Source organism: Oncorhynchus keta, chromosome 6, assembly GCF_023373465.1.
Source record: "Oncorhynchus keta strain PuntledgeMale-10-30-2019 chromosome 6, Oket_V2, whole genome shotgun sequence".
In the NCBI taxonomy this organism is placed as follows: Eukaryota; Metazoa; Chordata; class Actinopteri; order Salmoniformes; family Salmonidae; genus Oncorhynchus; species Oncorhynchus keta.
The window spans coordinates 26778331-26795582 of record NC_068426.1 but is presented as its reverse complement, the minus strand read 5'-3'; the positions used below and the strand labels follow the sequence as shown (position 1 = coordinate 26795582).

Genomic DNA, 17252 nt, shown 5'->3' with positions numbered 1-17252 from the left:
ACAAAGGAGATGAACGTGACTTCAGGAAACCGCAGAGGGAGCACCCCCGTATCCACATCGTCAGGCAGTAGTGGAGAAGGTGGGAAGTTTTAATTTCCGCTGCGTATACATCACAGACAAACTGAAATGGTCCACCCACATAGACAGCGTGGTGTCACAGCACCCGATGTCACAGGAAGGCCAAAAAGATCATCAAGGACAACAACCACCCGAGCCACTGCCTGTTTACCCCGCTATCATCCAGAAGGCGAGGTCAGTACAGGTGCATCAAAGCTGGGACCGAGAGACTGAAAAACAGCTTCTATCTCAATTGTTAAATAGCCATCACTAACATAGAGAGGCTGCTGCCAACATACAGACTGAAATCACTGGCGACTTTAATAAATGGATTTAATAAAGGTATCACTAGTCACTTTAAATAATGCCACTTTAATAATGTTTACATATCCTACATTACTCATCTCATATGTATATACTGTATTTTATACCATCTATTGCATCTTGCCTATGCCGCACGGCCATCGCGCATCCATATATTTATATGTACATATTCTTATTCCATCCACTTACATTTTGTGTATAATGTAGTCGTTGTGAATTTGTTCGATTACTTGTTAGATATTACTGCACTGTCGTAACTAGAAGCACAAGAATTTCGCTAAACTTGCATTAACATCTGCTAACCATGGGTATGTGACCAATACAATTTGATTTGAGTAAAACATATTTTGGGGTCATACCCTTGGTATACGGTCTGAAATACCAAGGCTTTCAGCCAATCAGCATTCAGGGCTCAATCCACACGATTTATAATAGGTTTTAATGAACAGCATTCTTTTCCCTCTGTGCCTGTCAGCCACCTCATAACTGCCAGCCATTAATAGAAACATAGCATTAACAGACAACTAGAAGGATGGAATTGATTTAGTACTTAGTATGGAACAATATTTTGAATGACAATGAAATGCTGAAAACAACAGGCTTTATCCAGGTGCAACAATGACAAACAGATAACTTGATTAAAGCTGGAGTCCTTAATGGTGAAACTCCTACGTCTATTTGCAATATTACAACAACAACAACAACTGCAAACAACGAACAGCAACACATGTACTGCAATTTCTTTTTTTACCACGTTGGGCCACCGCTTCGTCAACAAAACAATAACAATAACTACATCCATGGGGCGAACAGTGGCACTGTTTCCCCTACTGCCGGTTCTATCTTTAAAGTTATCAACAAATGTATTTATGGACAGTCAGTGAAATGTGGAGGCCTTCACCATGTCACCGAGTTGCCAACTGCTTGGAGCTAAGCATGACAGATCACAGTTCGCTATTGGATGGAATAGGAGGCCACCATTGAAAATCAAAGATGCCTGCACCTGGTATTACTGTGGCAGACGGTAGGGGGCAGCATTTTCCTTGGTCGCAGTAGATATGATGTTGCCTCGGTGGTTCAAAAATAGTAGTCACTACGTTGTAAGCCTAAAGCTCCAAACCAAAGTCGCACAACCTTTGGTCAATATCCCATTTCAAGAGAGACCAAATGTAATAAATGAAATCCTAGTCCTGCCATTATTATTGTCTCCATGCTTCAAATATACTTAAACACCTTACCTAATTACAAATTGTGACTGGATTAGATGATTTACATGAAAACAATGTAAACTCATTTATGATCCCATGAAACGAAAACATGAGGTAGTAAAATAACAAAGGATTAACATCGTTGGAATCAGTAATGCTTTTGACTAATTAAGTGATACCATCTGAAACCACATGGTGGAGACATTAGATCACATTTTGAATTCAGTGTCCCAAAAATGTAATCAAACGTTTACTATATTTACTCAAACGAGCGTCTCAGAGTCTCAATATAGTGTGAACTGTCTATGAATCTGTGTATATACATTTTCCAGAAATCTGCGTAAAAACACAAAGTCAGCTCATGTTAATATGCATCAAAACACTTTGGAAATCTAATCCAGCGTTTCTCAAATCAGTCATTGTGGACCCCTCAGGGTGTGCATATTTCTGTTATAGCGCAGTACTTAAACTCCTAACTCAACAAATCAAGGGTTTGGTGATAGGTTGGGTAGTCAAATCAGGTGTGTTGGTGCAGGGCTAGAATAAAAGTGTGCACAACCTGAGGGTCCCCCAGGAATGAATTACAATCTAGCCTTCCAAATACGTTTTCTTTAAAGATTCAAGACTAACTAAGCGTTTTTATCTTATTTAGCCTTTGAAGATTTATTTGACCAAACACGAACAATTTTAGACAAACCTAGGAAGAGTGGGGTAGCATAGACAACATTACATCATTGAAACATCTTCATGATTTGGAAATCCCAGACTACATGCATGTATTTTCATCATTGCATGCAACATGTATGAGTCGCATACATGTTTAAAGCCACTGCTACTTCTGCTGTGCTAAATGGGTTCTTTACATGCTTTTTAGACAGCCCTGGTTTTGAAGGAGTTTCAGCCTAGCCTGGCCACGGAATTCTCCCCCTGCCACAGAAGGGTCTAATCTCTCCCTTCATCTCCTTCTGTAGATGAGCTGCTGGGAATGAGTGAAGGCAAATCTCCATCTCCTCAGAGGTCTAATAGCCTCCAGCATCAACGGCACTTCATACACAACCACTGGCTGGCAGATTAGAGGCGAGTTGTAGGCTAGCACACGCACACACTGACTGACACACAAACACACACAGCTCTTTTACCATGAAAGTCATGTGAAGCGTGTGGCGTGACAACATCTTTGGCCTCTCACCGCACTCACCCCACCTTCCTACCTTGATGACACATTCACTGGATTTCCTTCTTTTCATGAAGAACTGAGCATGTTCTTTTGGAATAAATATCATTCACACTGTAGCCTATTTCAATCGTCTGAAACGCTTTGAGAGACGTTCATGTTCAACCAGAGATCTCTCCAGGAATCTAGGGTATGGCTTTAGGCCTACTGCAATAATAGGCCTATATGTGAAAGGATTGTCCAAGTTCATTTAAAGTTTCGTTTGATTTAGTCTTATTCTTTAACTTAGATTTTTGGTTGAGATGGAAACGTGAATCCAACCTACCAATTATTAATTTGCCAACAAACTGCAATTAAAGCCAGATTAAGTCAATGGGATCTATCCAAGCAGTAGATACATCTCCTACTGCTCCTCCTAAAAATGTTGATATTTTGTTACATTTTCAACCAAATACAATTCAATCCCACTGGGCACAGAAGTATGTTCAACGTCTAATTTTGATTTACTGTTAGTTGAGTTGTAAACTAACGTGAATTCAACGTGAAATCAACTAAAGATATCACCATGTCATTCAGTGGCAACCCGTCATTCTGCCCCACCTGTTTTGAGCCCCACCTGTTTAGCTAAAGAAAATATGTTTTGCATGTTATTTTGCCATTAATACGTGTTACATATCAATTTGCAAACAATGTAAAAAAAATCTAAAATCATTGAGTTAATAAAGCCGCATACATATTTTTTGCTTTCTTGAGTAAGGCAGCTCCAAAATGCCTAGCTCAGAAAATGCTTCCAACTTTTACATTGTTTGCACCAGTGGCGTTGGTGTGGTCCAGGTAAGGCTTTAAGGGTCTCTTTTCCAAGATTAAAATTATAAACATTTAACATCGGCCATGCTGTCACTCCAGCATGACTTCTGCATGCTCAAAACAACTGGAAACTCAGAACTGGGAAATCTCAGACTTCAATCAATTCAAGACAACTGGGAACTCTAGCTCCGACTGGGAAAATACATTTTGAACGGTCATCATCCAACTCGGAATTGCTAGTCGGGAACTAAGGCTTCTTTCTAGAGTTTCAAACTGAAGATCACTGACGTCATCATGATTCAACCTTGTTTCTTTTAGAGTTTCCAGCAGCATAAATACAGAGAATGCCAGACTTTGATTACAAAATTCTCCCACGAAGGACCACCGCACCAGCTTCCTGTTCAAGTGAGCACAGCACAACAAGGTGAGTCCAAAAATGTATTGTATGCTGCTGCATGAAAGATGTAATATGCCAGGGAGATATGTATACTGTAGCTAAGAAAGTAATACCAGGTGTATGCTGTGTAATAAGCTGTCATACTGAAACAGGAAAGGGCCTTCCCCAAACTGTTGCCACAAAGTTGGAAGCATAGAATGGTCTAGAATCCCGTAGCATTAAAATTCCCCTTCAATGAAACTAAGGGGCCTAGCCTGAACCATGAAAACAGCTCTAGACCATTATTCCTCCGCCACCAAACTTTACAGTTGGCACTATGCATTGGGTCAGGTAGCGTTCTCCTGGCATCCAACAACCCAGATGAATCCGTCGGACTGCCAGATAGTGAAGTCTGATTCATCACTCCAGAGAACGCGTTTCCACTACTACAGAGTCCAATGGCGGCAAGCTTTACACCAGTAGCTGTTGATAAAAGGCCTAATTAGCATCATAAATGATTTATGAGATAAAGTACGGTTACATTTCATTTGCTCTGTTAAACCATTTTGAATTACTTTGACAGCAACAGTGAATCTATTTTGTTTTTAGGTGGAGATCTCTCAACAGCACATTGGTAATAGTCAGTGACAAATATAAAAGACGGGCTTGGTTAAACCCCTGGATCGGAGACCAAAAAATTGCTGTAGATAGATAAATGATCCAGTAGAAGGTGTTGCCCAGCCTATTGTTTTTTTCTGATAGTGGCTTCGGAAAGTATTCAGACTCGTTGACTTTTACACATTTTGTTAAATTTCAGCCTTATTCTAAAATTGATTAAATAAACTATTTTCATCGGCAACCTACACACAATACCCCATAATAACAAAACTAAAACAGGTTCAAAGTTTTACTAATTTATTGAAAATAAAAAACAGAAATACCTTATGGACATAAGGATTCAGACTATTTGCTATGAGACTTGAAATTGAGCTCTGGTGCATCCTGTTTCCATTGAACATCCTTGAGATGTTTCTACTACTTCATTGGAGTCCACCTGCGGTAGATTAATTTGATTGGACATGATTTGGAAAGGCACACAGCTGTCTATATAAGGTCCCACAGTTGACAGAGCATGTTAGAGCAAGTGTCATACCCAAGAAGAGGTGAGGCTGTAATCGCTGCCTTATGGGACCCCGAATCACCACTCCGGAACTCATCAAAAGTTGCCAAAGTAGCCTATTTTAAATTGTTACAAACAAGTGAAGTTGATTGGGCCTATACAGCCTATTTCAATCATATTGAAATGAATTTAATGGTCAATCAATTGAGTTCTATTTTACGACTAGGCTACTGTCTGTCATTTTTGTCTCAAGTATTTCATGATGTGTGACAACATGTGCGCAATGAAGTGCCTAATCTGTGATCCAGTGCATTGTAATTGGGTAAGCATAATAAACCGCTTCAATAGCTATTTGCAGCCATAGGTAGTAAACTTTCTCTAGTAGCTGATCCATCGTCAGTATTGTGGAATACTTCTAATGCTAAGGTAAGATCTGGTTCCAGAGCAGCGCTGCTTTTCCTTCGATCCTATCAGTATCTAAACATGGTCTGACGCACTTAGCGAACATTCTCTCCACGCGCTTGTTTGGGAAACACTTAAAACATTGGCTCCTAAATAACGATGCATCTGGTATGATCATTCTAATGTTTAAGTTACATCACAACTGGGAAACTAGGCCCTGATCAAGACCACCTGTCTGGTGAGTAGCCTATTGTTTCGTTTACATTTTCTAAACCGAGGAGGTCCTCGAGCACTATGTCACTTGCCCTTTCTTTATTCAGGAAAGGAGTTGATTAAATCAGCATGACCACAGTGATTAGATGAAGAAGGAAGATCCCCTCAACTACCCTATTGGCCTATTGATTGTGGTGTTTAAATTGATCTGACGTCAATGGTTCAAAGCGAAATCTCGGCCTACCTGGAGTTTTGGGGTAGTGAGGCTTGCAGACAGTCATGATTTGTGCTCTGTGATGAACCCTAGCGGTAGGTGAGAGAGGATGACCCCCAGACCCCAATCCCTGTAAGGACTGCCTAGACTGGACAAGACCAGACGGACCACACCAGAAGTTTCCCATACCACACCAGAAGGTTCCCACACAACTCACCTTATCCAGGCTTCTCTAACTGTGTTCTGTGTGTGTGTGTGCCACCCACTAGTAGCCCTCATCCGTACACACTGATGTCTAATTTGCTACTTCCAAACTTGGGAAGAGTAGAGAATGTATGGTTGGCAGTGGATATCTTATTCCTAGTGATCCCTATAGTGCCCATCTGATAGAACTTCCAAAACATCATTCAGGTAGGGGCTGCATCCAACTCATGTCTCAAGTATGCATGTTGTATTGGTATTGTATTGTATTATTGCTTACTTGATTGATTGATTTTATTTGCCAGTAAACTTTTTTTTTAAACGTGTCAGCGGTATCACACAAAAAATCAGACTTATTTCCATTGTGATGCCTAGCTTGATAACTGAACACCTTTTGTGATGTCTGCAGTGTCATGTCTGCTTTCTCTCTTGATTCAATTATTGACGTTTTGGTACTGTCCTCAGCCAACATTTGTTGTTTGGTCTGTCTGTTCTCTATTTTTACAAGCCAATGAACTAAGAGTGAAGGACCAATAGAGAGCAGCAGAGTACATGACATGGACAATTCTGTCACATAATTAAGGGGGAAATCATGGCAGAAGATACAATCAAATAAATCAAAATGATGATAAGGAAACCGTGAATTTAAAATGTGCTAGTAATTAATAATATTGTAATTACCAGTAATATTATCATGATACTTATTTTATTATTAATGCAGGAATCCACATTTTTTATTTCCTCAATGTCTGACCTATGGCTGCACAGTTCCACTGAGAGCCAGCTGGGGGAAGAGGAAGGCTGTGAAGGAGAGATGGGGAAGAGAAAGGGATCAGGAAGTCGGAATGTGGGTCCCTGTGTGTGATGTGATTGTTAACAGAAATGTGTCAGCCCAGCCCCAACCACCCTTGAGCCCAGGGCCCCGTGCTGCCTGCAGAACTCAGAGCCAGGCTGGAGGTGTGGGGGACTCTGCCTCTGAACGCTGCAGTGCCGTGCGGCCCCAGATAACTTATCATCCCTGTCTCCAGTGGAACAACCGTAAACTCTCGGGAGGAGGAAGAGGGGGGAGAGAGGTGCCATAGTGGAAGGCTGAGCATAGAGCCATCTTTGGCCATGTAGGGTCCACCCATTCTGGGGAGAGTTCGGTGGGTCACCCCCTTCCTTAGACAGGCCTGGAGCTGGAAGAACCCTGGCGGCAGGAGGAGACTGTGATGGGATCTAATCAGGAAGGAAGGCATAAGGCCCACAGACAAATGAGGCATCAATCAGGACACATCACTTTCCAGTCATTATGCAAGACTGAAACCGACCGGAGCGACACTATGGCCATGAAACTATGTCTAACACATTATTTGGGGCGGCAGGTAGATTAGTGGTTAGAGTGTTGGACTAGTTACCGAAAGTTTGCAAGATTGAATCCCTGAGCAGACAAGGAAAAAACGGTCGTTCTGCCCCTGAACAAGGCAATTAACCCACTGTTCCTAGGCTGTCATTGTAAATAAGAATTTGTTCTTATGTAGCCAATCCCCTTCAGTATTTCATTCTGTCTAGACTTTCCATGTACCTATTTGTGCCTTTCAACACTGGGAAAGCAGATGACAGCCTCAACCTAACAGGATATGAGATTTTGGCCAACCCGCCAACCTGTGATAATTGCATGGGTGGATGGGATTTGTAGTTCTGTATTTGGAGGGAACTTGCATTATCGTCATTTGTTATCAATTAAGGATTTGAGGCACGTTGGTTTTTGAATAATGCTTGGTGCTCTGATGAACAGCTTGGCAGGAATAGCTTGATTTAATTCTTTATAATACAGGGTTATAGTCTAAGGCTTGAGTAGTTGCTGACCTTTGCAGCTATAAAAACATATTTTTGGTATTTCTGATTTGTTTGGTTTTTGTAACTTTTGCATACCTAAATATACCTTATTACAATGTAGTTTACATATGTAATTACACTGTAACAAGTATTGTAATTAATTGTAATAATTAATAGTTACACTGTAGTAACAACATGTATCTGGTGGTAATTGCAGTCTTTAATTACAGTGGTGTAACAACGAATGCTTGTTACCGTGCTTGTTACAAATGTTCAAGATTCCGATTTTGTAAGTGTTAGCCAATTGAAAACCAACCACCTCATTGACACACCTCTGCTATAAAGGGCTCTGGGAGTCTGATACCCAGGCCTTCGTCCAGCTGTTGAAATTCATGGGAGCTTATGAGCGCTATAGCAAAAACATGTTTTATTGTTAAATCATTTAACAGTGTATTTGACCTGGAAAGCAACAGTAGCTAAGGAGGGCAGGGCTTGACAATGGGTGGATGACTTTATTAAGCATCAATCTCAAAGCATTTACAAATTAGTAAACAGTTATGGCTAAAATTGCGAGATAGTCATTCAGTACTTGCCAAATTAGGGGGCCTATTTAACTTGGTTAAATAATGGTTTATAAATGCACTTAAAATGGTCATAAGACAACCTCTTATGTTGTCATGTAACCTTGCAGAGGTCTACTGGTTGAACAGCATTCTCACTTTTGGATGGGACACACTGTTGCACTTATTTATTTATCCCAGGCGGCATCACGTCAAGATCTGCCCATCTATGAAACTCGCTCAAAATAACGAAGACCTTGAACATGCCCACAATTTGTGTTAACACTGACTTGGTGACAGTGAAAGTCGCCCAGTAAAATGCTACGAGAGTAAAAGTCTAAAAGCATTTGATTATTTGAATATACTTAAGTCTCAAAAGTAAATGCAATTGCTAAAATATACTTATTTATCAAAAGTAAAAGTATAAATAACCTATATTAAGCAAACCAGACGTCCTTCTGTAGCTCAGTTGGTAGAGGATGGCGCTTGTAACGCCAGGGTAGTGGGTTCGATCCCCGGGACCACCCATACGTAGAATGTATGCACACATGACTGTAAGTCGCTTTGGATAAAAGCGTCTGCTAAATGGCATATATATTATGATCTTCTTGTGTTTTTAATTTACGGATAGCCAGGGGCACACTACAACATTCAGACATAATTTACAAACAAAGTATTTGTGTTTAGTTAGTCCACCAGATCAGAGGCAGTAGGGATGACCAGGGATGTTCTCTTGATAAGTGCATGAATTTAACAATTTTCTTGTCCTGCTAAGCATTCAAAATGTAACGAGTACTTTTGGGTGTCAGGGAAAATGTATGGAGTAAAAAGTATATTATTTTCTTCAGGCATGTAGCGGAGTAAAAGTAAAAGTAGTCAAAAATATAAATGGTAAACTAAAATACAGATACCCCAAAAGCCTACTTATTTATTTTTTCCTAAGTACTTTGCACCACTGCATCTACAGTACAGAATAGACTGTCCATGCCTTGACAGCTAACATTAGCCACCTAGCTACTTAAAGCTGGCAAATAGCAACCTAGCTGGGCTCGATGGTCTTATCTTCTCTGATTCTTGTTCTCAGGGTATCCGTACGGTACCCAAGGGTATTACGTTAGCTAGCTAGCTAGCTAATTCTGTCATCAAACCTAGTACACTAGGTTTAAAAAGAGTACATCTGTCACGCCTTGGTCTTAGTATTTTGTGTTTTCTTTAATTATTTGGTCAGGCCAGGGTGTGACATGGGTTTATGTTGTTGTATTTCGTATTGGGGTTTTTGCATTATTGGGATTGCGGCTGAGTAGGGGTGTTGTATGGGCTTGGCTGCCTGAGGCGGTTCTCAATCAGAGTCAGGTGATTCTCGTTGTCTCTGATTGGGAACCGTATTTAGGTAGCCTGGTTTCGCTTTGTATTTCGTGGGTGATTGTTCCTGTCTCTGTGTAGTTTCACCAGATAGGCTGTAATTAGGTTTCACGTTCCGTTTGTTGTTTTTGTATTTGTATAAGTTATATTCATGTATCGCGATCCTTCATTAAAGATCATGAGTAACAACCACGCTGCATTTCGGTCCGACTCTCTTTCGACAAACGAAGAACGTCGTTACAACATCATTCAAAAGTTTGGGGTCATTTAGAAAAGTCCTTGTCTTTGAAAGAAAAGCACATTTTTTGGCCTTTAAAATAACATCAAATTGATCAGAAATACACTGTAGACATTGTTAATGTTGTAAATGACTATTGCAGCTGGAAAAGGCTGATTTTAATGGAATATATACATAGGCGTACAGATGCCCATTATCAGCAACCATCACTCCTGTGTTCCAATGGCACGTCTGGTTAGCTAATCCAAGTTTATAATTTTAAAAGGCTAATGGATTGTGAGGAGGAAGGGGAAGACCACCCTCCTCTGTGAATTTAGAAAACCCTTTTTCAATTATGTTAGCACAGCTGAAAACTGTTGTTCTGATTAAAGAAGCTATAAAACTGGCCTTCTGTAGACTAGTTGAGTATCTGGAGCATCAGCATTTGTGGGTTCGATTACAGGCTCAAAATGGCTAGAAACAAAGGACTTTTGTCTGAAACTTGTCAGTCTATTCTTGTTCTGAGAAATGAAGGCTATTCCATGCGAGAAATTGCCAAGAAACTGAGGATCTCGTACAACGCTGTGTACTACTCCCTTCACAGAACAGCGCAAACTGGCTCTAACCAGAATAGAAAGAGGAGTGAGAGGCCCCGGTGCACAACTGAACAAGAGGAAAAGTACATTAGAGTGTCTAGTTTGAGAAACAGACACCTCACAAGTCCTCAACTGGCAGCTTCATTAAATAGTACCTGCAAAACACCAGTCTCAATGTCAACAGTGAAGAGGCGACTCTGGGATGCTGGCCTTCTAGGCAGAGTTCCTCTGTCCAGTGTCTGTGTTCTTTTGCCCATCTTAATCTTTTCTTTGTATTGGCCAGTCTGAGATATGGCTTTTTCTTTGCAACTCTGCCTAGAAAGCCAGCATCCCGGAGTCGCCTCTTTACTGTTGACGTTGAGATTGGTGTTCTGCGCATTCACAAGTAGGTAATTAAAGCCTATTGAGCCTCCAACCTTGCTAATCTTGGACACCCAGTGCATCTGTCCATGAGAGAATACAACCTTGTGACAGTTGTTACTGATTTGGATGCAGCTGAAAAGAAACAAAACCCTAAATTGGTGAATTTTTGTGGAAACTTTCCCATTTGTAACAAGCACGCTAACAAGCCACCAATTACCACCAGTGAGTTACATGTTTTTATTACAGTGTAACTATGAGGTTTTACAATTAACTACAATACTAGTTACAGTGTAATTACACATCTTTTTTTATTTTTTTTTATTTTTTTATTTTACCTTTATTTAACCAGGCAAGTCAGTTAAGAACAAATTCTTATTTTCAATGACGGCCTAGGAACAGCGGGTTAACTGCCTGTTCAGGGGCAGAACGACAGATTTGTACCTTGTCAGCTCGGGGGTTTGAACTTGCAACCTTCCGGTTACTAGTCCAACGCTCTAACCACTAGGCTACCCTGCCGCCCCAAGAAAGGAACAAGTTAGTTAACAACCTTTTTTTGTTCTGACTGTGCTATACATGATTATCTGAGGTTTGGAGCGCATAAGATTACAGTAATAATGTTGTTAATACATGCACATTGAAATGCAATCTGTTGCTATGCAGTACCGGTAGCTCAAAGTGCTTTCTGATCTACCACATTTTACACTAGACTTTTTTCCTTTCTTGACAGTTTTACAGTTATTTTATTGATTCAATTTCACTTTAACTACGTCCACCAGTAGATGACCCTATTCCTTTACTATAATGACCAATCCCATAACCAGTGCGTTAGAAATCATCAATGCACTAGAAAGAACAATTAAAAGGGAATCGGTACAACATTTGTTAATACAACATTCAGAACATACCTACATAATGCTTTGATTAAGTTGCGTTTCAGCTCCCCGTGGTCTCTTCTGCAGGCAATAACATGGTAAATATACCTGCGTTAAACTGTAAAGGGGTTGCTGTGAATTTGACTGCAACTTACAGGCAGCCAGTGCTAAGTAAGTTACTGTATTTCGTATTGCACTACTGTAATCTAAACACAGAATTAAAGCAAGTACTTTGTCATGATGGCACACAGTAAAATAGCAGAGAATGGACTGTAATATACAGTAAAAATGTATTAATTAATGGATGAGCGAATGACATTATTATATTATTATTATATATGCCATTTAGCAGACGCTTTTATCCAAAGCGACTTACAGTCATGTGTGCATACATTCTACGTATGGGTGGTCCCGGGGATCGAACCCACTACCCTGGCGTTACAAGCGCCATGCTCTACCAACTGAGCTACAGAAGGACCACATTAATAGAGGGGAGATGGGGTTTGTATTTCACAGTATTTTACCGTAATGTGATTGGTGCGAGCTGCTTGGCTGCTCGGTAATGTGTTTACACATTGCAGCATATAAGTTAATATTTGGTGTTTTTTATCACTTGCACATCTAGAGGCCTTAACAAAGGCTTCCAAACTGTCAGTGACTACAGGGCAAAACATACCAAAATCACGTGGCAAAATCCAATTACGACTCACCCTGAATTTATTTCCGCTGCTATATCGATCACTATGTACAGTACCCAGAAAGACTCACTATGTACAGTCCCTTCACTATGTAAAGTTCCTTCATAGCCCTTGACTTATTCCACATTCTGTTGTGTTACATTGTTTTAATAATTTGAATTCAGCCTGTATCTTATCCATCTACACACAATACCCCATAATGACAACGTGAAGAATTGTTGAAATGTCGGCAAATCTCTTGAAAATGAAACACAGAAATATCTCATTTACGTAAGTATTCACACCCCTGAGTCACTACATGTTAGAATCACATTTGGCAGTCATTACAGTTATGAGTCTTTCTGGGTAAGTCTCTAAGAGCTTTGAAAAATTGGATTGAACAATATTTGCCCGTTACTCTTTTCAAAAAGATTCAAGCTCTGTCAAACTGGTTGTTGATCCTAGCTAAACAACCATTTTCAAAACTGTAACTCGGGCATGCAGGATCTTTCGCTGTCTTCTTGGTAAGCAACTCCAGTGTAGATTTGTTCTTGTGTTTTAAGTTAATGTCCTGCTGAAAGGTTAGTTAATCTCCCAGTGTGTCATGCCCTGACCTTAGAGATCCTTATTTATTCTCTATGTTTGGTTAGGTCAGGGTGTGACTCTGGTGGGAGAATCTGTTTTCTATTTCTTTGTTGTTTTTGCCTAGTGTGGTTTCCAATTAGAGGCAGCTGTCTATCGTTGTCTCTGATTAGGGATCACATATAAATTGTGATTTTCCGTTTGGGTTTTGTGGGGAGTTATTTTCTGTTTAGCTGTTTTGTTGCCTGACAGAACTGTGCACTTTCGTTTTTTTCTACTTTGTTATTTTGTTGCGGTGTTGTGGATAATCATGGACGCCTACCACGCTGCACCTTGGTACGGTCATTCTACCACTAACGACGGACGTAACAGAACTCCCCACCACAAAATGACCAAGCAGCATGGTCAGGAGAAATGGACGTGGGAGGACATTCTGAATGGTAAAGGAACCTGGACGTGGGAGGATTCTGGCTGGGAGGGATCGCCTCCCATGGGAGCAGACAGAGGCAGCAAGGAGGGAGCAACTATACAAGGGGTCACAGCTAGCACGGAAGCCCAAGAGGCAGCTCCAAAAACCTTTTTGGGGGGGCACACGGGCAGATTGGCAGAGTCAGGGTTTAGACCTGAGCCAACTCCTCATGCTTACCGTGGGGAGCGTGTGACCGGTCGGGCACCGTGTTATGCGGTTATGCGCACCATGTCTCCAGTGCACAGTCACAGCCCGGTGCGCTATATTCCAGCTCCCCGCATTGGCCGGGCTAGAGTGGGCATCCAGCCATGACGGATGGTGCCGGCTCAGCCCTTCTGGCCTCCAGTGCGTCTCTTCGGCCCAGGATATCCTGCGCCGGCTCTGCGCACTGTGTCTCCGGTGCGTCTGCACAGCCCAGTGCGTCCTGTGCTAGCACCCTGCATTTGCCGGGCGAAAGTAACCATCCAGCCATGACGGGTTGTGCCAGCTCTACGCTTGAGACCTCCAGTGCTCCTCCACGGCCCTGTGTATCCGGTGCCTGCTCCACGCACCAGGATTCCAGTGCATCTCCCCAGTCCGGTGAGACCTGTTCCGGTTCCACGTACCAGGCCTCCAGTATGTCTCCCCAGCCTAGTAAGCCCTGTGGCAGCTCCACGCACCAGGCTTCCAGTACGTCTCCTCAGTCCGGTGAGACCTGTTCCGGCTCCACGTACGAAGGCTCCAGTGATGATCCATGGCCCGAAGCCTACAGTGATGATCCATGGCCCGAAGCCTCCAGTGATGATCCATGGCCCGAAGCCTCCAGTGATGATCCATGGCCCGAAGCCTCCAGTGATGATCCATGGCACAAAGCCTCCAGTGATGATCCATGGCACAGAGCCTCCAACGACAGTCCCCAGTCCGGAGCCTGCAGAGACGGTCCACAGTCTAGAGCCTGCAGCGACGGTCCCCAATCCGGAGCCTCCAGCGAAGGTCCCCAGTCCGGAGCCTCCAGCGAAGGTCCCCAGTTCGGAGCCTCCAGTGGCGATCCGCAGTCCCGAGCCTCCAGCGGCGATCCCCAGTCCCGAGCCCCCAGCGGCAGTCTGCAGTCCCGAGTCCCCAGCGGCAGTCTGCAGTCCAGAGCCTCCAGCGACGATCCCTGCACCGGAAGCGCCACCGAAGTGGGGGGAGCCTAAAGTGGGGCGTGGTCTGCTTCCCGCACCGGACCCCCCACCGAGAGTAGATGCCCACCCGGACCCTCTCCTATAGGTTCAGGTTTGCGGCCGGAGTCCGCACCTTTGGGGGGGGGTACTGTCACGCCCTGACCTTAGAGATCCTTATTTATTCTGTATGTTTGGTTAGGTCAGGGTGTGACTCGGGTGGGAGAATCTGTTCTCTATTTCTTTGTTGTTTTTGCCTAGTGTAGTTCCCAATCAGAGGCAGCTGTCTATCGTTGTCTCTGATTAGGGATCATATATAAATTGTGATTTTCCGTTTGGGTTTTGTGGGGAGTTATTTTCTGTTTAGCTATTTTGTTGCCTGACAGAACTGTGCGCTTTCGTTTTTTCTACTTTGTTATTTTGTTGCGGTGTTCAGTTTATTAAAAATCATGAACGCTTACCATCCTGCACTTTGGTCTCATTCCGACAACAGCCATAACACAGTGTCTGATGGAAAGCAGACTGAACCAGGTTTTCCTCTAGGATTTCGCCTGAGCTTAGCTCCATTCCTTTTAACGATTACAAGCATACCTACGACATGAACTATACTGAAACTACAGTGTAGCCTTCGAGGAACTAAACTGGACTTTATGCAAACTGGAAAACAAATATCCTGAGGCCGCATTTATTGTAGGAGGGGATTTTAACAAAGCAAATTTGAGGATAATGCGACTGAAGATCTATCAACACATTGACTGTAGTACTCGTTTATAGAAAACACTCATTTAGGGATCACTGCTTCTCGCCTTTTCGAGCTGCCTACAAGGCCCTCCCCCACACTCCCTTCGGCAAATCAGAATATTACTCCATTTTGCTCCTCCCTTCCTTTAATCTCTGTAAGCAGAAACTCAAACAGGAAGTACCCATGCAAAGGTCTATTCAAAGCTGGTCTGACCGATCGGTATCCATGCTTCGAGATTGTTTTAATCACGTGGACTGGGATATGTTCCGGGTAGCCTCTGAGAATAACATTGACACTTACACAGTGACTGAGTTCATCAGGAAGTGTAGAGGATGTTGTTCCAGAGGTGATTATTAAAAACTACCCAAACCAGAAATAGATGGCAGAATAGATCAAATTAAATCAAATGTTATTTGTCACATACACATGGTTAGCAGATGTTAATGCGAGTGTAGCGAAATGCTTGTGCTTCTAGTTCCGACAATGCAGTAATAACCAACAAGTAATCTAGCTAACAATTCCAAAACTACTACCTTTTAGATACAACTGTAAGGGGATAAGAATATGTACATAAAGATATATGAGTGAGTGATGGTACAGAGCGGCATAGGCAAGATACAGTAGATGGTATTGAGTGCAGTATATACATATGAGATGAGTATGTAAACAAAGTGGCATAGCTAAAGTGGCTAGTGATACATGTATTGCATAAAGATGCAGTAGATGATAGAGTACAGTATATACATATACATATGAGATGAATAATGTAGGGTATGTAAACAGTATATTGGGTAGCATTGTTTAAAGTGGCTAGTGATATATTTTACATCATTTCCCATCAATTCCCATTATTAAAGTGGCTGGAGTTGAGTCAGTGTGTTGGCAGCAGCCACTCAATGTTAGTGGTGGCTGTTTAACAGTCTGATGGCCTTGAGATAGAAGCTGTTTTTCAGTCTCTCAGTCCCAGCTTTGATGCACCTGTACTGACCTCGCCTTCTCGATGATAGCGGGGTGAACAGGCAGTGGCTCGGTGGTTGTTGTCCTTGATGATCTTTATGGCCTTCCTGTGACATCGGGTGGTGTAGTTGTCCTGGAGGGCAGGTAGTTTGCCCCCGGTGATTCGTTGTGCAGACCTCACTACCCTCTGGAGAGCCTTACGGTTGTGGGCGGAGCAGTTGCCGTACCAGGCGGTGATACAGCCCGTCAGGATGCTCTCGATTGTGCATCAGTAGAAGTTTGTGAGTGCTTTTGGTGACAAGCTGAATTTCTTCAGCCTCCTGAGGTTGAAGAGGCGCTGCTGCGCCTTCTTCACGATGCTGTCTGTGTGGGTGGACCAATTCAGTTTGTCTGTGATGTGTACGCCGAGGTACTTAAAACTTACTACCCTCTCCACTACTGTCCCATCAATGTGGATAGGGGGGTGTTCCCTCTGCTGTTTCCTGAAGTCCACAATCATCTCCTTAGTTTTGTTGACGTTGAGTGTGAGGTTATTTTCCTGACACCACTACCCGAGGGCCCTCACCTCCTCCCTGTAGGCCGTCTCGTCGTTGTTGGTAATCAAGCCTACCACTGTTGTGTCGTCCGCAAACTTGATGATTGAGTTGGAGGCGTGCCTGGCCACGCAGTCGTGGGTGAACAGGGAGTACAAGAGAGGGCTCAGAATGCACCCTTGTGGGGCCCCAGTGTTGAGGATCAGCGGGGTGGAAATGTTGTTGCCTACCCTCACCACCTGGGGGCGGCCCGTCAGGAAGTCCAGTAC

The 17252-nt window shown here is 42.7% G+C and overlaps 1 protein-coding gene across 3 annotated transcripts in view; it reads left to right on the top strand.

Moving 5' to 3' along the window:
* Positions 1-5092: 5092 nt before the first annotated feature.
* Positions 5093-17252, top strand: part of LOC118385302 (T-box transcription factor TBX5-A-like) — a 50235-nt gene continuing 38075 nt past the window's right edge. The window contains exon 1 of one of the 3 annotated variants that reach the window (XM_035772329.1): positions 5093-5177. In XM_035772329.1, coding sequence (XP_035628222.1) covers positions 5132-5177 — 46 coding nt within the window. In that variant the 5' untranslated portion in view covers positions 5093-5131. Of the gene's footprint in view, positions 5178-5234; positions 5389-5988; positions 6096-17252 lie in introns of those variants that run through there. The other 2 variants (XM_035772331.2, XM_035772333.1) reach the window with 2 other exon arrangements.